At 42.7% G+C, this 23034-nt stretch overlaps 1 protein-coding gene and 1 long non-coding RNA gene across 5 annotated transcripts in view; both read right to left on the bottom strand.

Moving 5' to 3' along the window:
- The window catches only part of lrrk1 (leucine-rich repeat kinase 1), a 40051-nt gene that overhangs the window by 2944 nt on the left and 14073 nt on the right, over nucleotides 1–23034 (bottom strand). For 3 of the 4 annotated variants that reach the window (XM_076155410.1, XM_076155411.1, XM_076155413.1), the window contains exons 15-37: nucleotides 22777–22991; nucleotides 21796–21960; nucleotides 17439–17611; nucleotides 17147–17267; nucleotides 16652–16811; nucleotides 16225–16403; nucleotides 15998–16095; nucleotides 15583–15754; nucleotides 15326–15495; nucleotides 14199–14338; nucleotides 13159–13450; nucleotides 11846–12015; nucleotides 10943–11167; nucleotides 10415–10554; nucleotides 10197–10334; nucleotides 7815–8009; nucleotides 7503–7654; nucleotides 6894–7011; nucleotides 6298–6414; nucleotides 4222–4419; nucleotides 3681–3895; nucleotides 1550–1984; nucleotides 1271–1372 (exon numbers count right to left, since the gene is read on the bottom strand). In XM_076155410.1, the coding sequence (XP_076011525.1) occupies nucleotides 1271–1372; nucleotides 1550–1984; nucleotides 3681–3895; nucleotides 4222–4419; nucleotides 6298–6414; nucleotides 6894–7011; nucleotides 7503–7654; nucleotides 7815–8009; nucleotides 10197–10334; nucleotides 10415–10554; nucleotides 10943–11167; nucleotides 11846–12015; nucleotides 13159–13450; nucleotides 14199–14338; nucleotides 15326–15495; nucleotides 15583–15754; nucleotides 15998–16095; nucleotides 16225–16403; nucleotides 16652–16811; nucleotides 17147–17267; nucleotides 17439–17611; nucleotides 21796–21960; nucleotides 22777–22991 (4090 nt within the window). The remainder of the gene's footprint in view (nucleotides 1–1270; nucleotides 1373–1549; nucleotides 1985–3680; nucleotides 3896–4221; nucleotides 4420–6297; nucleotides 6415–6893; nucleotides 7012–7502; nucleotides 7655–7814; nucleotides 8010–10196; nucleotides 10335–10414; nucleotides 10555–10942; nucleotides 11168–11845; nucleotides 12016–13158; nucleotides 13451–14198; nucleotides 14339–15325; nucleotides 15496–15582; nucleotides 15755–15997; nucleotides 16096–16224; nucleotides 16404–16651; nucleotides 16812–17146; nucleotides 17268–17438; nucleotides 17612–21795; nucleotides 21961–22776; nucleotides 22992–23034) is intronic. The other variant, XM_076155412.1, reaches the window with a different exon arrangement.
- Nucleotides 9312–10188, bottom strand: LOC143004494 (uncharacterized). The gene is made up of 2 exons (XR_012963970.1): nucleotides 9760–10188; nucleotides 9312–9621 (listed from the first exon to the last, which is right to left on the bottom strand). It is a non-coding gene; the product is annotated as an uncharacterized LOC143004494 (long non-coding RNA).

Here is a 23034-nt window from a genome sequence, read left to right as displayed (position 1 = left end):
AGAGCTAAACTTGGTGGCACATCTCCACGCTCTGTAATTAGCATGTGGACTCTTCCTGGAACCTAGCAGGCAGTTCTAAGAGGCAGTTGCCTGGAAAGCCACCGAAGAGAGTGAATGCACCGTTTGTGCCGAAGGTAGCTAAGAATCCACCACATGCACAGCCCTGCTCCCAAAATGTCCATGCCAAACCCAAAAACTGGGAGAAGGGTGACGATCACCATAATCAACTTTTTTATATTCAACATTTAGATTTAGACATTTAGCAGACGCTTTTATCTAAAGCAACGCACATATGAGGTTTTCATACAACTTATTACTTACACGCAACACTTATTAATGTGGGTTTTGTTTTTGTTACATAAACTTTGTGACACCAAAGACGGAGACGTGATGTGTGTATCAAATTGTAGATCAGTGAATTTATGGAGGCTGTGACACAGAGCATTGAGGGAGGAAGAAACGCCCCTGATGACCCTGCAGCCGGAGCTCAGCAACCATGTATCATTCAGTACAACCCAGAATTATCCTCTCCCATTGTTGTTTCATCTTCCCGCAGTGTGTCATTATCCTCTTGTTGGTTTACGATGTGTGATGTGCCTCCTCGCCATCACATGAAAGCGCTGCATCCTATCTGTGAGGTTACGGGCGTGTGTTTTTCACTCAAACTCAGCGACCTGCCATCCAGTGAGAGTGGACAGGTAACAGAGCGCAGCTAGGTCGTATAAATGAACCCCTACAAGCCCAAACGACCCCCTCCCCGTGACCTGAGGCGTGCCCTCCTCATGCATCCCCCATGTTACAGGTGCACTGGGTAATAACTGCTTATTACAGGCCTGTTTTGGGTGGCCTTTTTATTGCATGCTGCTAAAAGGCCAGGGCCCTTTGCGTAAGCTGACACAGGAGCCTTTTTCTGCAGAGGAGCAGCTGCTGGCTTCTTTACAGCAATAATTACAGAGGCAGGCCAGCGGCGTAAGAACATGATGAAGGATCCGGCTGAGCTTTATTAAAGCTGCATTGCTTTTATGCTGAGAGGCCGCAAGCAAACCTGGAGAGGGGATTTTCCCGAGCGGATGCTGGGGCAAAGTTTTTCGATAAATGGACGATTTATGTTAAACTGAGAAGCTCAGACATCGAGGCAGATCAAACCGGAACTACAGCAGGTTATCAACAATGTTATTAACAAGGGCGTTGAGTGCGACTATAAATGACGAAAATCATTACAACATTAACATTTTCACTTTAAACCCCTTAAACATCTTAAAATCTTCACCCCAGAGAGGAAGGTCCAGGTGGATTAAGGACAGCGATGACACGCCCTCTCAGCTGATTGCCGTGCGACTGCATTTCAATGAGCATCACATCGCCTCCGTGCCTGGTGATAACAACAACACACACCAAATGTTAGCATTTACATCATATCTGTGTGTAGCTTTGAGATAATGAGAGTAATGACTGTCAGCAGGAGGAATGAGCAATCTGTAGCATCAAAAAACCCTAAAATGTCTGAATTTCTTATGTGTGAATGCACTGTAAATGTAGACTGTGCTACCTGGGGATCCACAGGGTTCCATTCACCGAGAGTACAGTGAAGGCTTGAAGTTGAGGAGGCGTGGGGCTCCTGGTCTCTACAGACTCTGGCTCAGGCTCTGAGATGGTGGACCTCTGCCGTTCCTGGTCCCTATCGGTCTCCTCTTGTTCTGAGCTGCCCAGTGAGCTGAGGGCTCCAGAACCTGAACGATTCAATCCCAGCGGCTCTATGGAATGGTTGGAGTCCGACGATATGGAGCAGTAGTCCGTCAGTGAATCCTGCTGCTGGATGATTTGAGTTCCGGCGTCCTCGCTGTAGATCAACGTCACTTCCCCATTAATCAAATCCAGCTTTTCTTCTTGGTCTGCAGTCTTGGTGTCGGGAGTCGTTGGCGTGGTAATGCCTGCAGGTCGCTGCACAGAGAAAACGTCTCGTAGAGGATTTTCATCTCCACACCTAAAAATTATGACAAGAGCTCAGTAAGAGTGCAAATTTTTGTGTCGGTAATAAGTGGAAGGTTTGGTGAATACGTTCCTCAGAGACATTCTGCTTCAATGTGCAGCTTAAGTACGAGTGGGGCCAATTCCTACAAAAAACGTTATGTTTATTAGTGCACCTTTACTAATATGCTTCCTCAGACTCCAGACTAAATGGACATCAAATCTGCAGCGGTACTTCTTTCTTCCCTTTCAACAAAATAGCATTTTGTTTGGCTTGAGCTACAAACAAATAGGGTGCCAAACACTGAACTCAAATTCCAGGCTTCAATCCCTTTAGAAACCAAATTCATATCCATGTTGTTTTCTTTAATACCATCATCTATCATATAAGAAAAAGCACTAATTGAAGAATAACTACATTTGGCTGGAGGAATGCTGCTGTCTGGGCAAATTGGATGGAAAGATTGTGAAGACAGCGAAGAGCAAAATACAAAAACAAATTCCAAAATACACTTTCTACAAATGCTCGGTCCAAACTGTCAAACGCCGTCAGATTTACTCACTGCAGTTAAGAACCGCATGAGTGCTCCTCAAATGTGGCTTCACTCCTCTGTTAATTCATCTCATCAGAGAGAGCAGGAGAAAGCAAGAGAGAGAGGCAGAGGGAGTTCTTTTTTTCTTTATTTTCTCAGTCTTTATCATTTATATTGCATTTCTCTATTTCATTTTTCTTTTTCGTTATTTTTGTGAACTTTGACTGTACTGTGAGTTTGTGCGGTCATGAAACCAAAATAGAATTTAAATTGACAGAGAGCGAGAGACAGAAAGAGAGAGACAGAGAGAAGGACGGTGGAGACAGATGGAGAGACAGAAAGTGACAGAAGGACAGAGAGAAACAAAGAGAGATGGACAGACAGAAAAAATGATGAGAGAGAAAAAAGGAACAGAAGGGCAGAGAGACGAAGAGAGAGAGAGAGAGACAGAAAGAAAGAGACAGAAGGGCAGCAGAGATGTTAACTGGGTTTCCATTGCCAAGTTTGTGCATATTTGTGCAAAATGTGAGTGCTCATTTTTTAAAACACAACTTCAAAACATGCAAAAGCACTAGTAGAATTCAGGTTTGTGTTTTTGGGATTGAAGGAAGTTTCTGCTAATGAGTTCAGATGTTTGTCCTGATTACTGACATCCTGCTCTTATCGTTTCATACAGTTCTGCTCTGTGCTCAGCAGATAGGATGAAAAGCAGGTCAAGGTCATTGGGATTCTAAATTTCTGTTTTTGTACAAAATGAAAATAAAGCCATGTGCTGTTTTACTGGACTTAACACTTTTTTGGGGTTATTTTTGGTTTCCTCTCTCACATGTTTGACTACATCAACAGAAGATATCAGACAGATATTACTAACACACGTGAACGAAATACAGTTTAAAATATAGCCCAGATTTCATTTCTCTATAATTTACCTTCAGATGGAAACAGGTCTTAATTCTAGCATGACAGTGTGTTTCATTAATAGTTTCACTGAAATATAAATGAGTGTCGCCCCTAAAAGGTCTTTTATGAATGGGGAAACACGGTTGGGGGTGAGGCGCGTTAAATCAGGTACTTTGCCTTAAAAATGACCCCAAACCCTAAAAGCCCATGATGAGCTGATGAATTAAGCAAGTGAGTGGCTGACCTTAGGCAAGCAGAGAGCAGTGACGTTGTACTCACCAGTACTTGGCACAGAGCTGGTAGGTGGCGGCGTGGTAGAGCAGTAACGTATTGCTGTGATCATCAAGGGTCCAGACTGCTTCGTCTCCCCAAAGACTGAAGCTGCAGGTTATGGATACAATGGAGGATGGGGGGCTGTAGGGCTCAAGTCTCCGGACAGCTTGAAGACTCTGATAGTCTATTGCCAGCAATCCTGGACCGCTGGAGAACCACAACTGGTAGGGAAACATGGAAATGACAGGAACACTGTGAGGGTGGAGTGCCCAAGGATTTACAATTCAAAAATTCAAGCTGCTAGGAGTTTCTTTGGTCAGATCCAGACTCAACACTACAACCACGTGGACATGTAGAAAGCATAATACATTTTAATTTCACTATGAGTTAGTGGGAGTTCAATTCTTTGTTTCCTGGATAGGCAATGTCCACTTCTGCCTGAAGAGATTTTCCACTTTAGGATGAGAGTGACCAGGCCAAACCAAACTGAACCTAAAATATATTCTTAGCAGTAGCATATACACGTCTACACTTGTTCTGCGCTCACCTGGGATCCACCACTGACCAGAGCCATGCTCCTGACTGGGTAGGCTTTCTGCCTGGGATCCGAGTCCTTCATACCAAAGATCGTCTTATTGAGGGTGTGGGAACACAGGTAGGTTTCCCCGTCCACAGGAAGGCCTTCTACCACGGTGTACACTGCCACCAGCCCGTCAGACATGCCTGCAAACACTCTGGCCAGGTTCTAAACACAGATTAGTAGAAGTTAGAAGACATTTCTGGTACAGCTTGTTTAATATTGTCATTGTTACATTTCTACAACATCATCAGCTGCTCTATCTGTGAGCTAAAATATAATATGATGTAATGGCAAGTGCTGCTCCGCAGGAGGTGTGAAGGTGTTAATCATTCAAGAGGTCCAACTATCAATTGATACATTTGCATACGAACAGAATGACATGAAACCTTTTCAACTGCAGCTTATGTGAGTTTTACAGATCAGTGATCAGCACTGCTTTGATCTGGAATAATACAATAAGTCAATTGAGTGCTTACTTAAATCAATTGATTAGAGATTAATAATGATAATTTTGATACTTGAGTCATTTATTAAGTAAAATCTGGTTAAACAAACAAAAATGCTTTTATTAAAATAAATTCTTACTGGAGGTTGACAAGCAAAAGTGAGACACCAGGTCTCTTTTTAATGAGAAGCAAAGAAAGAAGAATGTTCTGTAAACTCTGCAAGTTTTTACGTGTCATCATGACATGGACATTCTGTGCTACATCACGCCCTCCATGTCAAGCTGAACAGTTTGTGAATGTCTGGCGTCATTTCATCAAGAAAATCCTGGCTGTCTGTTAATTGATGATGATCTTGTGGTGTTATTGCTGTTTTTATTTATTTATGGGTTAAATATTTCCAAAAAGCCTAATTAACAAGCCAGAGAGTGGCAAAACTTTAAAGCTCTGTATCTCACAACAGGTTTGGAAGCTGGAAGAACATTAGAATAGAAAGGTCATGAAACGTTTGGTGAAGAAAAGAAAGAGCAGCTGTGCATATTTAACAAGAATGTTGCTAGCTAGGATTACATACAGTAGTGGTCTGATATTAGTGTGAATAAGACTTAGGCAGACCAAGATATGATCATGTAAATCCATGCAATACTTAATATTAAAACCTTAATCGGACTACTTGGGCTGTATATGGATATGGAAACATATAAATCACTTGCGTTACTCAAACACAGTTTTTCCATTTCTCATCCCATGTTTGGTTACAACGTCTGGCTTAAACATTCATCTCTGCCATGGCATTGATACTGTATGTAAGGTGAGATAACTTTATTGTAATATAACTTTGAGTGAGCTATTGAGATAGTCAAAGCTGTAGTAGCAGTGAAGAGATGGATGAGCAGCTACAGCCGCAGTTGGCTGGACAGCTGATAGACCATCCCCCACACCCAGCTAACACCTGGATTCTACCAGCAATACCTCAAAAAGGAAGCCTGGGATGGGGGTGTGCTGAGTGCTACACCGCCAGGTGGGCGAGCTATACGTGAGTTAGCGGCCATTAGAGACCATAAAACAACTTTTCCCACCAAAGCTTCCTTTGGAGCATAAAACTCACAATCACACGTTTGGCTCTAGCATGTTATTAGGGCAATTACACCAACTCACAACCCATTACCACAATATCATCCTCATAAGAAAGACAAAACACCAGAGACCACCCACCTGAGCGTGTCCCTGTCCCTGCACTTCAAATCAGGCAGAAATGCCACTAAGCCATAGTATATGGACAGAAATATTACTATGAGTGAATAAATACAGAATGAAAGCTGTGAGTAAAACAGTGCTCCATTAGCGTATTTAACAAAAAGTGCATACAGAGCTGGTGTCACTCCTCGCAGTTAGGGACCGGCCTAAAAGAGCAGTCCTTACCTTGCAAATATTTCTATTATTAAATATGTATGTATTTTATAAATTGCAGTTCAAATTCTAAATTTGAGTTGTAATAATTATGCAACACATACACACAACAACAAACTGTGCAAGCCGAGTCAACATGCACATCATTGTGTAATATTCTGACTGTGTGTGTATGCTTGTGTGTGTTGACCTGGTCTCTTGCTGGAACAGGAAACAGGCAGGTGATGACAGCTGGACAGGAGAATTGTTTCTGAGGATTACTGAGTGGACACATGTCCTGGAGGCTGTAGATGAAGACCTCTTGCTCCTAACACACACACACACACAGAATCAGAATATGTGAGCATAGGTGGGTTTCCATTGACCTGCATTTTGCGCAAATTGAGTTGCAAAAATAGAAACAACAATTTCAAATATCATATAAATGTCTTTAAGCTCATTTGAGGTGGATTTTGTGAAAAGCCGATAAAGAATTAATTCAACCCTTCCAACTTTGTAGACATGATGTCTTGTGATGTTTCACATTTACTTGTTATCAGAACATCGCAGGTTTAAAAAAAAATAAAAACGATTCAGACATCATTTAATGGAAAGCTGACTTTTGTGTCATTTTAAATTAAGATCACTTTAGTTCCCAGTCACATGGATTTAAGTAAGATCTAGGAATAACTTGATACTCGAATAACTTGATATTCACCCCACGTATCCACGACTCTATGTGACTTTGTTATGAACTGTTAAACAGCTGAACAGTTTGTTGAAAGAACACGAAGGAACGGCGTGTACCTCAGTGGCCATCCACAGAGTGTTGCCCATCTTCATCTGACAGCTGATCCTGCTGCCAGGACAGGACATCCTCTTCACCTCCACCTGACCCTTCTCCACATTCGCCACACTGTAGCTCCTACAAACGTGTACAAGTGCGCACACACACACCCACACACACACACACACACACACACACACACATATATAGTCAATGTTTTGGCGATTGTAGTGTCGCAGAACATGAAGGAAATTTCCAGGTGCAATGATGGAACCGAACCATAAACTGACGAAGAATTATATATTATTAACTTACACATAAACTAACAGGTCAGAAATATGACTGACATTTCATTCTTCTAAGCCATGAGATACAGTGAGCTACTGAAGAAGAAGATGAAGAGGCACTAAAGCACAGGACTAAAATGCTGATTGAAGCTAAGATAAAAAAAACTTTTGATGGAGGTTACCAAAAATAAGAATAGAAACATAATTTACTCATTTAAAAAAAATGGAGCAAGAATAAAATGACCTTGCTGTTAACACTGGAGGAAGAAATGAATGCCTAGAAAGATGAAAAATATTTCAATGCTTTAAATCCAAATGGCAAACAGTTAACAGGAGACAAACCTGTCGTTTTTGTCTCCGTCCCAGAAGACAGCACTGCCTCCCTGTAGCCGGGACAGGAAGAGCTGTGACTGGCTGCCGCAGGACAGCACATACTTGAGACAAGCAAAGCTCGGCTCCTGCATTTGTCTCACACACTGCATGGCTGCAGGCCTCTACACAAGTACACACACACACAACACAGAAACATTGCTTATTACTTATCGTTTTCCATGGTTCTTTTCAGTCTAGTTGTACATTTCCTGGACATTTTGTGATCAATAAATTAAGATCAATAAGTAAGTTTAAATGGGGAAAGAATGGATCTTCTCTCACTCTTTCAGGTTTGGTGTCCCAGCACTTTGCCATCAGGTTCTGCAGACAGGAGAACTGAACCTCCTCTGTGCTGCCCAGCACAGGTCTGATCCCTTTGGAGAGCTTCTTGGCTATCTGAAGCTGGTGCTGACCCAGTGCAGGCCTCCGCCCCGACAGCAGCTCGTAAAGAACCATACCGTAAGAGAACATGTCAACCTGTAGGTGGGAGTGATGAGAGAAAATAAAACAAAAGATGACCAGGTTGGATGTCCATTTCCTCTAACAGAATCTTGTACTATATGGCTGCTAAAAGGTTGTAGTCTTGTCTCACCAACATGTGAGTTATAAATTAGGGAGGGAAATACATCTCTGTGTCACAATGATATTTAGAGATTATCTAGAGGGGTTGGAGATTTTTTCCAACATGCAGATGAGCAGATAATCATTCAACTAAATGTCAAATTAATTTCAACCAAGATGGAATAACAGAATTGTCCTTGTATCATTATTGTATCTTGTATCATTATAATAATACAGAGAAGAGTGTCTGCCGGAGTATAACTGATAAAGGAGACACACTCACACTCAACTCAGATTTAATAAGGTCTCCTCTTATCTCCTGAAGCTGGTATCATCTCCTTGCAGTTGGTATTTGACTCCTATGAATTCCTGTCTGTGATTGGTCACAGGCGGCGGCTAAGTGATCGAGGCCCCACAGGGAATTCCCTGAATAACTGAAGGCACACAGTAGCCTGGGGCCAGACACACTCAACTTCTTCATTGATGACATCATTTGCTACCCCAGATAGGAACCTGCTCTCTGGTATGCTACATATTCATATAAGGCAGTCTTCCTCACCTCGCTTTGTCTATACTTCTTCTTTTCACTCCATAATGTGCACATTGTACTTTGGCTATGATCCTTATCACACCACAAGAATCAGGAACCAGTACCATTTTATTTCAGGAGCAACACTTCCTGAACCATTTTAAGCAACAACTCTGAAGGGAGGACCATCCCCTAAGTGAAGAAAACCTATAGATATTGACTGTTTACACATAAGGGGTAGGGCTACAGTATGTAACACCAATTCACTACTTTAAGGCCATATTTGTACAAAATAAGTAAGAAGTACAACATTTTGGTCTCACTGCATCTGATCAGGTCCATGTCGACTACAGATTGGAGAAAAAAGTAATGCAGGAACTCTGTGGAGGTTCTACTTGCTTGGAGCTCACAGGACGAAAAGTTACTGATGGGTGGGACAAAAGTTTCCCCTAGCTGACATTTTATTACTTGTGTTTATCTTACAAAATCTATCCCAAAAACCGTACCCAGCACAGTGAATTCCTCATATCCTGAGGCAGTGCCAAGAAAAATCAATCTATCAATCAATTAAATGATGGTCAAAAGAACAGAAGCAGCTGTAGCTGTGGCTATTCTGAAACACGTGAGCAGCAAACTCTAGCACTGTCGCCATGACAGGATCATTTATTTCAGCCACTTTTCAGGACCTCCAGCTAACAAATGGAACAAATTAAACTCTCCATTTCCATCACATCAATCGAATTTCTCAGTTGTCCTGATATTTTCCAGCCTGTCGAGAAGTGACCTCTAACAGCTTTCTACATGTGTTGGATTATTCACCGAGAGCGTTTTATTATCCAGATTCTCAGCTGTCAAACACAAAAACTTTCACGCTTCTTGCCAACATGCTCACAGCTGCTGAGAATGTTTACAATCAGTGTGCTGCTTTTCATTTGTTTTCCCGCTCTCCCTCCATCAATTCATTCTGTCTTCATCTGCATTTCATCAAACCTCGGCACCCTGCAAAGGAGAGAAGTCCTCCAATTGGCTGAGGTCAGCAGATGGGGGGATGATTAATCGCTGAGGAAGCTAATGGAGCTTTCTCTGCTTCTCTGCTTCTCTGCTCAAAGGCTCCTGTGCAGAGGCAATAATCCTCACCTCAGGCTCAGAAATGCCCTCAGGCAAGCAACACCAGTTTCTCCTCCATTGCCCTCCAGTCTTCATCGAACAGACACAGAGCAACATCAGTCCTGTGTTTGAGTTTTGATGGTCTGGCAACACCTTTGACCTTTGAGTGACTTTGCAGAGGAAATTCCCCTGTGTATTATTTTACTTTTATAAACGCTAGTGTGTCAGAGCATCTTTGATTGAAGGAATTATTGGTGAATTAAAAAACAAAACTGGTTCCTCTGTTAATGTAAGTGAACACTGTCTGACTGTATGAATTGTTTACATTATTGATGTGTGTGTTATTGCTTAATTATCAAAGCAGCTGCGTGTCTGACATCATGTTCATGTTTAAGACACGGGTACATGTAAGAAAAACAGCAAAAATACTCAAAGCCTTTAAAACTGTACTTCAAAGTGGACAGTACCTTCTCATCATACACAATGCCGGGTCGGATCTCAGGCGCCTGGTATCCCGGAGTGCCCTCCACCCCCAAAGCTCCCTCGCGGAAGGATTGCCGAGAAATTCCGTAGTCTGACAGCTTAATATTGATTGGATCCTTCACCTACAGAGCAGAGCAAGGTCTGAAACAGTTGAACAAGACAAGCAAAATAACAAACCTTCTCATGACGTTCACATACAGACCTCCAGAGACCACACCAGGATGTTGTCAGATTTGAGGTCACAAAAGATGATGTCCTTCCTGTGAAGGTATGCCAGACCCGCAGCGATCTGATAGGCCACTCTGAAGGTCAGCATATGACCGATGGGCATGTACCTGGAGCCTGCAGAGACCGGGAAACACAACGCAGAAACGGTTCAAGACCAAGTTCAAGAACATACTGGACTTCTGATCTTGTAAACATGGAGCGCTGTTGTGTTCTGCATATTATGATGGCAAAACTCTACTGCTGTGGCTGTGCAGTGTTGTGCGGGTGTGTTGTGCTGCGATCAGCCAGTAAGAACTATCACACAGTCATGTCTTCTTATCTGTCATTGGTTGATTCAATGATTACTTGTTTACTGGCTCAATGCAGCATCCAGGCCTTTATATTGTTTGGTACTTTGGTGATCCTGCAAATAGGCTTCTTTGACTATTGTGAACTTCAGTCAGCCTCAATAGAATCTTTATAGCTAGACAATTCTTGTGGGTTGTTGTTAACTGGCTCTCACAATGAGGATCTGTGTTCGTGCCTTTGCTTTTGTTCTTTTCCTCCAGCACAGTGTTGAGGCTGCCCAGGGGGGCGAGTTGCAGGGCGAAGCAGAGCGGGTGGATACTGATGCCCAGCAGAGAGACGATGCAGGGATGCTGCAGGGAGTGCAACATGCTGGACTCCTGCCGAAACTCAGAGAAGCTCCGAAAGGCGTCGACGGACTGCAGGTGCTTAACCATGGTGTCTGCAACAAAGAAGAGAACAATAAGAAGGAGGAGGGAAAAGTTCTAAACTATTATACAAGTCTTTACTGAGTCAATCACAGTCGCCCTCTGGTGGCAGTACGTCATATGACATGTACAAGACCTGCAGTGACAAATCTGGACTTTTCAAGGTGAAGATTGTAGTCTTGATTTACAGCCAAAGAGAGAGAAAACAAAAACCAAAAGCTTTTTTATCATAGCTACATATCAAGTTATATTTCATTCAACTGAAATGGCACCTTAGATTTCTCATCACAAAATGTTTGGTGCCATTTGGTGCAAATCTGACATTTTAGTCATTTGTATCGTCCAGAGTGGAGCCTAGTTTGGATGTAAACAACCTGAAAATCATTTTTGTGAAAAGGTCAGCTGATCACTTTCACTCTACTCTACTACTGAAACTTTTCCCGCCAAAGGACATAATTTTCTGATCCTCAACGCAACCAAAAGACATCTGAAAAACTCAAGAGCAAGAAATCTTTCCAGACAAAAAGTCCCAGATGGTCTACAGATTTTGTGGATGTTTTCACTTGGAACATTTTAAGCTATTAAATACTGAACACTGCATACATGTTGTATATCCCAAGTGTCAGTGTCGGCTTTCAAAAACACATCTTTCAGTTATTTTCATGCGTTATAGAAGGGAAGCGGCTCTCTACCCGTGTCACTGCTAACCGTCTGCTGCCGACACTTCTTGAAGAAGAAGCGTTTGACAGCTGCCGGCTGGCTGTTGTATCGGGCTCGATAGATGATGGTCCCACTGCCACCCTGGCCAAGGATGTTCTCCTCCTCCTCAGAGCACTGCAGCAGGGACTTCTCCAAGAAGAGCCTAACACACACACACACACATAACAAAAACAAAAACACTCCTTAAGTGTGTTTTATTTGGAGACTCTGTAATTTATTTATATTTTTCATCATATTTACACTATCTACACAAATAATTACTTGTACTTCACTATTTATCCAAAAGAGTTCTTAAAGTGTGTAGGGCAGGCCTGAGGTGTGTGTTATCCTAGCATGTGAACTCTACCAGTAGCTCCCAGCTACAAGAGTGGATGACGTTAAGTGGTAGCATTCTTGTTTACAGTGATATCGGCCACACGTTTTCTAAAAGCGCAACACATTTGTAAGACTGCACAAATATTTGGAAGGTTTTTAAACTGTAACAGCAAATATCTCCAAGGCTCTGCTCTCACACAGATATGCTGACGCACACGACCTCACACACACACAGTCTGTGTGTATGTTAGGACAGACAGACAAACAGACAGACAGTGGTGACCCTTGAGCCTCGACGATGCATCATCTGCTTCAAAACAACTGAAACTCATACAGCCAAAGACAGTGTCATTTGAGCTCATCACTTCCAGGCACAACAGAACAGGGAAAGTCATGTACGCATTTGATCTTAAGGAAGGCCTTTGATTACAATAAAACGCCACACATTCTCCTGAAACCTTCCACAGCATGCCAGGGTAAAAAAGCAGGACATTCACAAATGTCCCCTAAATATAAACGTTTGTTGTCGGCCTGGTTTGGTGTTTGCCTCTAAAGGTTTCCTCATTAGCACTTGGGGGGAAGCTATTCATAACACACACCGTCAGACACAAATGAAGATCTGTTTCAGTCCGACGGTAAATTTCATGTGTAAAGATTTAAACTGAATTTGGGGTTAGCTACTGATGTATTGAAGAGATAAACTCTCTGATGAATCACTTTATGTACACAGGTCAGTATGTGTAAAACTTGTTGGTAACTGAGCTTCTTAATTGGAAGCTTGACCTTGGGATATTACATTTTCTAAAACATGTGAAACAGATTTCCAGCTTTTCCAGGATTTTCATCGTCGTAGAGACCGAGGAACTTCTTCCAAAGTAATACTGTGTGGTGGAGTGTATGAACTGTGTACTTACAGTCATTGCAGTACATCTTGACACGCAAAAGCATCCTGTAAAAAGCCAGATGTTACCGTGAGGGGAAGTCCGTCATGAAGAGTTCGGGGACGAGCTCCTGGAGGTCCACCGGCCTGTCAGGGTGCTGAGGACACAGGATGTGCTCCTTCTCCACCGCTGCCAGCAAGCAGTCCTCCATGTTGAAGTAATGAATGCCCGCTCCTCTTCCTCCCTCACCTCCTTTTTCACCCGCCTGGCCCAGTTGGCTGAATGGGAGCTCAGCCTGGCTCAGTTGCAGTGTGGCACAGAGGGGGCAGGGGGCGTACTGCTCTATGAGGAGGCTGCCGTCGCTCTCGCTGGCGGTCAATGCTGAAAAGCACAAAAGACACAGAGGGACATCAATTTGTAACGCACGGTGATGGATTCAATGTGTTGTCAAGGTGAAAGAGCGTTAAGCCTTTAAAGAGGCGACACTACCACATCTCCTCATACACACGTCAGGGAGGCTCGGCATAAATCAGTCTGATCTGATGAAGACGTGAAATATCTGGTCTGTTTATTGATCCTGTCAGCAACTCTGGGGTGTGCATTAATTTGTGCTAATACCTAGAGCTACATAGAGCTACTACCTCCTGTAGATCTCGTAGCTCTCTGGGAATCAATAATCATTCCCTAATGTAATCTCTCTGTGTTTTTATGTTTATCGACTCGCCACAACACTCAAGCCAGTGTAAAAACGTTGCTGTAGGGTTTAAATTCTTGAGATTTCAGTGTTTCCATACACATTTTTCAATAGAAACTCTACTTCTGTTATTTACTGTGAACTGCACAGTGATCTAACAGCTTTGATGGTGGTGCAATGTGATCATTGATAACCTGTCTCTCCATCTTGGACTGTTGGCCTTCTTACTCTCTGTTTCTGGGTCTTGCCGGCCTTAATGGTTTGTTATGTCTTTGTACTGGCTGTCCATCTTGTGTTTCCCCAGAATCATCAAACTGTTTAACATTTTATCTCTGCTTTTATGTCTGAATCCTCAATTGTTACACTTTGTTACAATTGTTGCACACATTATGGCAACAATTTAACAAGCACAGAAACAGAAACAAACCCACTGACCAGGGAACCACTGCTCGATGAGGGAGTTAACATGATCTGTGATGAAGGCCATGGCAGAGAAATCTCTCATTTCTGATTGGCAGATGATCTTAATGCCTCCGCTCTTCTTCCTTTTCCAGTTCACATCTGACGACTCCACACTGCAGAGACAAGAAGAAAGAAAAGTTGCAGTCACTCTTCTAAAAGCTTCCTATTGTTTTGTTCTTAGGCAGCGTTCCAGTTCTCGAAAATTACATTCACACAAGTCCGTTCCTGGTAGGTTTTACCAAGTTATGAACAAGCGAAGCACATTTTGAAATAGATAGATTGAATAGATATTCAAGACGTTAGAGGCGAATACATTTTTGTCCCATAATCAATCAAACAATCAAATTAGTGACGTCCCAGCTGTTTCCATTTTGGGCAAAGCTGCCAAGTGAAAACGTAAGAAAAGCTTAATGAGACGTATCATATCATCAAAACATCATCAAATATTGAATATTGAATATCTGTATTTACTTGCATTTCATTCGAAATCTGGAGGGAAACAAAGTTTGTGAACATCTCGGTGTGTGAGATTTGATGAGGCAGCATTGCATTGTGTCATGTGGTGGGGAATGTAGTTAATTTGACATCTTCCTTTCGGGTTCAGCCTGGGTTTGACTGAGACAGAGACGCCCTAAGCGATCCTGTGGTCTTGCGGCCTGCCTATGCTGTCTCATTCAAGCATTTCTTCCCATATAAATTAACTGCAGGGAAGCGGCTGTACACATGTTTGATGTTTTGTTCCCACGTGTAAAACACAAAAAGCACAATGTGTTCTTGTGAGCCCTCATAACATTGACAAGTGATGTTCGAACTTAAATCTACCTTGTCAACCTGTTTTACTTCAGTGGATTAATGCCTCGAAGGGACTTCATTGTTTGCAAGATTCAAAAACAGCTGGAATCTGACGTGAATCTGAGGTTTTAAACTCATAACGACTTTCATTGCAAATGCTAAAAGCTGTGACATTTAAGGGAACATGGGGAACGTGGTTGAGTGACATTATTGGTATTACTGTCACATTGAATCTGGTGCTATCAAGGACAATGTTGCAGATGTTCATTTGAGCATTCATTCTATTAACTCCTACATAACTCTCTGACCTGAGGTAACCCCCATCGAAAGTGACCAGCAGTCCCTCTTTCCAGTAGATAGTCTGGCTGCGTCGGACTCTGAAGGTGCTGCAGCGGTTCCGCTGCTGGTTTCCAGCAAAGCTGTAGATGATGGAGTTCCTGCCACACCGGCTCCTGGGCGTTCTTTTAGGCTGAAGTGACTGCGCCAAAACAGACTCCTGGTTAATCAATGTGAAAAGCTGCACAGATCAAAGGGATGGATGACACTTGGTGTGCAACAGGTTTACCTGGAGGTCCATCTCTGTGAGGCTGATAAGCATCCTGGCAATGAAACGCTCCCAGAACCCAGCAGGCACAAAGCTCATCTTGAAAAGGCGCTGCACAGTGTTGCTGGTCTGCTGGCGGAAGCAGTGGATGTCCATGGCTGGCTTGGGGGGCAGGAGGTGGGGCAACAGGTAGCTACAGCCCGAACGCAACAACATAACAGAGAAGGAAAACAACAATGAACGTTGACACGTCATATTGAGGGAAACATAAGGCAGCTCTATGTTACATTATTTACCAGGACCATTAATAAATCTCAGAAGAAATGAGATGCTTCAACAAATACATTTTCTGCAATCATCAGAAATACAACAACATTCGGCTCAATGTGGAGGTCTCCATCAATATCGATTAATGTCTATAGGCGATTTGTCTTACCTGTTGTTGGCCACAGGCAGAGCGATCTCAAACTTGGCTAGAAACTGAAAATACTGTTCCTCTGTGTGCTCCGTGAAGCCCGTTCCTACCAGCAGCATCTGCACAGCAGACAGACATCATCACAGGAAGTCAGAAGCCTCAGAAATGCACAACATAATCTCAGAAAACTTTCAAAAACCAAAGCTTCAGTTTTGTGGTTTATAGAACGTCTCAGCTGCTTCACTCACCCTCAAGTCTTCAGCGCGGATCAATCCATTCCGAGCTACAGAGCGAGACGACTTGAGGTGGACGATCCGCTCCAGACATTCTGACAGCCACACAGGACACAGGAAGTAGAGGGTGCAGAGGCCGTGGCTAGTATCCGGGAAGTGCAGCAACGTCCCCGTCTCTATCAGGAAGTTGATAGCTGGATGTGGAGAAGATTTGTGAAAAAATTGTGAGAATGACAATAGAGTGACTCTTGAATCTTGATCTAACCTTTACATGAATTCTGTAATACATTGTAGAGTCAAGTACAGCAATAATTACAGATTACAGGAACTAAATTCAGCAGGTATTTTTGTCACGGCACCATGACTCTCGAAAAGCCAATTTAATGTTCAAGTAATAGCACCACAAAGCCGCTACAGCAAAGCTTTGATGCACATGCAGTACCAGTCTGAAGGTCCTCGTAGTCTCTGATGTCACTTCCTGGGTTCTGTTCGATGATCTGCTCCAACTCAGTGTCGGTCAAGTACTGCACTTCCCCCTCGGCGTCACGCCTCTGCTTCTCTGCGATCACAGTCTCCTGCAGCGTGAAGTAACTCCTGGGGATCTTACGTGCAAAACAAACCGTGAACCTGGTAAGCGATTTTACTTTAAATCTTGATATTGCATTAATCAAGGAAGTTGTTTATGTATGCAAACATTGACAGCCCATGAAGAGCCACTTGTGAGCTTCCCTGCCTTCTTCACATGTATAGTGGCGTCTTTAAAGCGTGCAGCAGCTCATCATCATTAGCTCCTCTTCATTCAAAGAACCCGAAATGCCTGGGTGCTCATTTTACATCATTATCATCACATGCAAAACGAAACGTTCCGGGCAAAGATTTGCAGTGTTTTAGTAACTCTGCTCCATAGTGCTATCAGTGCAACTTGCCGAGCACTCACCAGTCTGCATAGCAGCTTACTGCCAAAGGCTGAGGAGCTACTGTCCTTCATAGAGAGCACCACCTGGTAGATCAGCTTCTTCAGGCCGTCCAAGCCCTCAAGGGTCTTACACGACACTTCACTAAAACATCAGAACACACTATCACTGTCATTATCTTTGCTACAGTGTACAAAAAGAAATTTCACATTTATCAGGATTCATTTGTGAACAGGAGAGGCCAGAGAAACTGTGCAGCACTGTTCTTTCCATTCTGTACGTTACACTAATTAGAAGCTGAAGTGTAAAACTGACTGCAGGTGTTTCCAGGTGATGTCGGGGTAGCCTGTGGCTCTTGCCCCAGACGGGGATCGACACAGTGCCAGGATGTAAGCTCTCAGTGTGGCAAGCCTTTCCATGCGGAACTTTGTTTCGATGAGGTCCAGATGCGTTCCCACAACAACCACGGCAGAGTTTGGAGCTCTCGCCTACCGGCCAAAACACAGGAAGCAAACTTAAATATTCAAAATGTCTAAATGATCAAAGATTTAGCTGAGAACAGCGAGGGCGCAGTTACATCACATCACATGCACAGCTCATAATGGGATCAACTTGAAATCGGACCGAGGAAAATGTGGAATTAAAATCATTTGGCACTGACAATAACAGAAGTTTAGTGAGGAGAAACAGAGATATCTTAAGCCACAGGTTTTCAAAGTGGGGGCCGCGTCCTCCTGGGGGGACGCCAGGGGGCGCTATGGGGGCCGCAGCAGGTTGGAGGGGGAAAAGTTTGCGTGCGAGAGTATGTGTGTTTGACGAGGCCAGTAGTGTTAACATCTTTTCTAAAAAAAAATTAACACTTCCACAATCACATCATCATGTCATTTATTTTTCAACAGTTGCATAGTCAATGTCTGTTCGCTACGAAGCACTTTAGATGATAAATCTAATCTAATTTGTATATCTGATCTGTTCATCCACATTGTTGTATTATACTGTGATTTAAAGTGAATTTAAAGCTGCACCAAGTCATATGTGTGTGTGTAGCCTGCTTGTTAAAGGAAATCACAAACAACAAACACAAACAGCATCCAAGCTGAGACCAACTGTAGAGTGATGAACATTTCTCTCTAAACTTCATGGTTTACTAAGAGAGATGGCTGCTGAGTTTACAGTGAAGGAGTCAAAGGATTGTTTGGTGGTTTGGTTTCAAACTAATATTTTGTATCTTCTGAATTTACAAACACTGTTATTTAAAAGATAGTCAATCAAATGGAAGCTTATTGAAACTGTTGGGACGTGTGTCATCATGTGTTCGTGTCTCCAGTGTGATTCGTATGCTTTCATTCCAGATTTGAGCTTATTTCATTACACCCTAAATGTTTTCACACTGTTGGATGTTAAACGTATCGCATCGTTTCGGGCATGAGACCGGGAGTCTCACTGTGCCTTGAACGCGTTACTACATCGGAGCTCCATCAGCTCCGTGGGGACGTTTATGCGAGCTCTTTCCACGGCAACAGCAAACGGATCGCTGTGCAGGCTGGGATGTGCAGTATCAGTGTGGTGTGTGCGCGATCGACCGGCGGGGCGATCTGATAAACTTCAGATTTTATCTCGCGGGCCGGATGTCTATTTTACATCATCGTTACATCATCAAGCCTATTCCGTCTGTTGTGGAAACGACGCATGCGCATTTGTGTCTCCGCTGAGCGCGTGTTTTCAGATTGGCGCCGTCGCACCGCTGACAATGATTACGTGTATGGACTAAACCAAGACGTGTGTGGACTAAACCAAGCACGGCACACTCACACACAGAAACATAAATCTCAACCCAATAGAATGTTTATAAATTACAACTCTGACTTTTGAAAAATGTTTTTGTAGTTTGTCATAGTTCGTCGATAAGAGCCTACCTTTAGAAAGAGACAAAACCTCTTCCAAATTAAACCTGTCCCACCCGCACTCAATCAGTCATGGTTTAACCCGGCTCAATATGAGTCACCTGGAAATCACTACGTTTGTTTCCCCCTAACAAGAGGACAGCAAGAGACAAGAACCAAACGCTCCCGCAACGAGATGACAGCAAAAGGTAAGAACAAACGCTCCTGATCCCACAACGAGATGACAGCAATAGGTAAGACCCAAACGCTGCTGGTGGTGACTGACACATGCACAAGCTGCTGTGTCAAACTTTATCTGTGTTTATTTTCCATACAGGCCTGTGTGCCTTGACTCTTTGTTTGCTTTGGGTCACGCATTTAGACGTCAAGCATTTCGACGTCACGCATTTCAACGTCAAGCATTTTACATGGAACTTCAACATTTGCACGCCACTTGGAAAAAGGTAAATTACGTTAGAATTAGGTGCCTCCCAAAAATCCAACCCCTCGTCCTCGCCGTGGGAGGTGGAAACAGGTCGATCCAGGATTGAGTCCCGACAGGCTGTGTTTGCAGAATGCTGGGTAGCTTGTTAAGTGTCTGGACTCAAACTTGGAAATGTCCTGGCTAACGGGGCTCTGGTCAAATTAGCTACTTTTGCACTTTTTAATGAGCATTGAAAATGCAACACTTCATTTGTGTACAGAAAATTCAAATTAGTGAAATGCTTTGACTTTCTCCCATTTTGACGTCAGCATTACTCTGCACAGTAACAGTCTTAAGGTCAAACTTATTTCCCTACAGCCCGTCATGCCTCGTGTCTCCATTGCAGGGCGCTGTAACAACCTCACAAACTCCTGTGGTGTAACGTGGTAACACATTCCATCATGCTGATGGAAGAACCAGGTCCGAGTCCTGGTAGGAGTCTCTGGTTTTCACAACACCGTCCTGCAAACTCTCTGACCTCTGACATGGGCTGCACAGATTTACTACACATCAGACATCAAAGTTGGTTATCTGGGCCTTTAAGGCTGCACAGAGTCCTACAGATAATTGAACAATGACCTCACACCATTTTGATGGAAATGGGTTTCTAATTTCACAAATGCATTTCAAGAAGGCTTCCCTTCTAGCTATGGTTTCAGGTAAGTTTGAATCACATTTTATATTTGCAGTAACTCTTTGTGTGTCCCATAGAAGTGTGACCCACATTCCCTCTTGCCGGGCTCTCAGAGGGACCAGCTGGACGCCAGGTAAGGTTAATGTTAACCACATTGCTTCCAAGAACTCCATCAAGCAACAGTAACTTATTTAGATTTTACACTTACATTTCTAACAGCTTACACTTTTTACACTGTAATGTAAATTTGTGATAAATACAAATGTAATTATCACTGCACCAATAACAATAAATTAATTTTCTTATTCATGATACATTTATCTTGCTGTATTTTTGCTGTAGTAGCCTATTGGCACTGTGTTTAATAACGTGTCTTGCATATGGGGGGCCTTGGCTGGAACCTAATGGTATATAGGGGGCTTATCATGGAAAAGTTTGGGAACCCCTGTTTTAAGCGACTTTTTTTTCTAATCGGGATTATTCATAAAAATATGGGCCACTTTTCATGAAACTTGGCGGGCAGGTTGGGGCCGGTGGAGGGAAAAATCCATTAAATTTTGGTTGTGATCCATAAAAACATTTCTCTAGACACAGTGATCTGCAAAAAACACAAAATGGAAGTGTGCTTGACCCCCCCCTCTTGATAAAGTAATACTAAAGTGTCACAATGAATAAACTAAAAGTCATGAATGCCATAACAAGTTAGAGACTAAACCCAGGCTTCCATGGTAACAGAGTCATGTGATGCACTGGTCTAAAGTTTGTGTGAGGTCTGTAGACTGGCATCCATGCTGGATTACACACATATCAGTGCCTTATTGATATTAGAAATTAATTGTAGCTCAACACAACTTCTACGTTTTTTAAAAAGTAAATCAACCATTACAACTGTCATTACGTTATAAACACTGTGCGAGTGTTGTCTGCACCTTGAAGACCAACCAGCACGTCCGACGTCTTCAGCCATAAATTATATTTTTTATCTGACAAGCCAGTGTTAATAAAGCTGCATTTATCTGGTGGTGATGACTTGCGTGAGCCAGCTGGAAGTATTCTCACAAAAATATTGAATGACATCTCAGTGCAGACGTCACGTTGTTTCTCAAGATATTAGGATTTGCAGGAAAGAAATATCGTTTTCCCATCAAGATGACAATTATTGTTGTTGATAATCATAAGTTTTCAATGAATTTTCGCTTACAAAATCAATGTCTTTACCAGGATTTTCATGGCCATAGAAACATGAAATGACAAAGACACAGGCTAGAGATGGAACTGCGTAAAACCTTACTTCTCTGTCCCACTGATACACACTATCAGTCTCATGAGTACTACGCTGAGTAACCATCAGCGGGAGGGGAAGACATTAGAAAATGGGCGGGTCAAATATGATTCAATGACACATTTCCATGAGCTCATCATCCAAAAGTAATTTCAACATCTTTCACGCTATCATGTCTCCCTCTAAATGGCTACATCAGATTGTGGCTGCTTCATGTGGTCGGATGATGAAATAATTTATCTATAAATCAGATCCCTGCCCTTCCCACAGGAAACACAAACAAACAGCTCCCACATTCTCACAGTCACATCCCTCAAAACCCTGCGGCCCTAACACAGCTGGATGGGAGATGGGAGTTTTGTACAGGAAGTACTGCAGCTAAACATCACCTCAATGTTGAGCAGCCATGTCTGCAGGTTGGCCACCGCTTCCTCCCCCAGGGCCAGGTTCCAGATTACCACATACAGCGCTTTGTCGGTGAAGAAGCACTGGTTCACTGTCGACATGCTGGCTTGGCCACCAATGTCCCAGACATTGAACGTCACCAAGTCCCTCTGAAAAGAAAGAGAGAAAATGATAAAACAGAAATAAAATGTCATTTTAGATGTATTCTCTAAGATTTTAAATGAGATGTAATTATAATTAGATGTTTGTTTGTTTATATATAATTGTGCATGTTTGACCACCCACATAGACATAAAAAGTTTTAATGTGCATGTAAACATACAGCTGATGCAGTCTAGGGCCACCAATGATTATGTCACAAGTCTCTCACAATTGTGTCTGCACAGTTTGTATGCACACTAAAACATTGATTATATCTGATTATGGCAACATCACACCATAAACTACATAATTATATTGAAACTGGCATAAATCACTCGAGTAATTGGATTAAAATGCTTCCACATGTATTTTCTCACCCATTGGACCTGTAAAATGTCTCATATAATCTATAAATCATATCAACTCTGACCACATTTACATTTTACTTGCATCTTTGCTGTGCAGCATAGAGAAATTTTATACAAATAGGCGCTGGGGCTGCATGATTTGTAAAAAAAAAATCAGAATCATCAAAATATTATCAAATTTGTATGATTTTTCAAAAGCTGGAAATATATCTGGAAATATTCTAATCCACTTTTAAGACTGAAATTTTATAAAGGAAAATGTATTCTCAGGCATCCGGACATGTTGATATTTTGCCTCTCATCCATGACCTGGATGACTAAGAACCTTCACAGACGACTGCAATTTTACTACAACAGCTGTATTACTAAGATTAAATTGTGTTATATAGTTAGAATAATAGTGATCACAGGTCATTTTGTATTCTTATTATTGTGTGTGTGCATGCTTTCTCTCACGCTGTGTTTGCCCCCGTTGGGTTTGTCCAGCTCCAAGGTGGAGGTGGAGATGCTGCAACCTGCCGGGCTGAAGGGGGAGGCCCTGCCCGTCTGCAGAGCCTCCAGCAGGGCAGTCTTTCCCTGCCTCGGCGGGCCAATCACAAGCATCTTCAGCAGTTTACAAGGCTCTGCTTTTCTCAGGTGAGCTTGGAGGAAAGCCAGGACAGAAGCTGGTCCTGTGGGGAACGTTTTTCTGAATAATCTAATTTCTGACAGCAA

Source organism: Genypterus blacodes, unplaced genomic scaffold (assembly GCF_046128005.1).
Source record: "Genypterus blacodes isolate CSIRO-AG114 ecotype Tasmania unplaced genomic scaffold, CSIRO-AGI_Gbla_v1 ptg000067l_1, whole genome shotgun sequence".
Lineage (NCBI taxonomy): Eukaryota > Metazoa > Chordata > Actinopteri > Ophidiiformes > Ophidiidae > Genypterus > Genypterus blacodes.
This window is presented reverse-complemented; position numbering and strand designations above follow the sequence as displayed.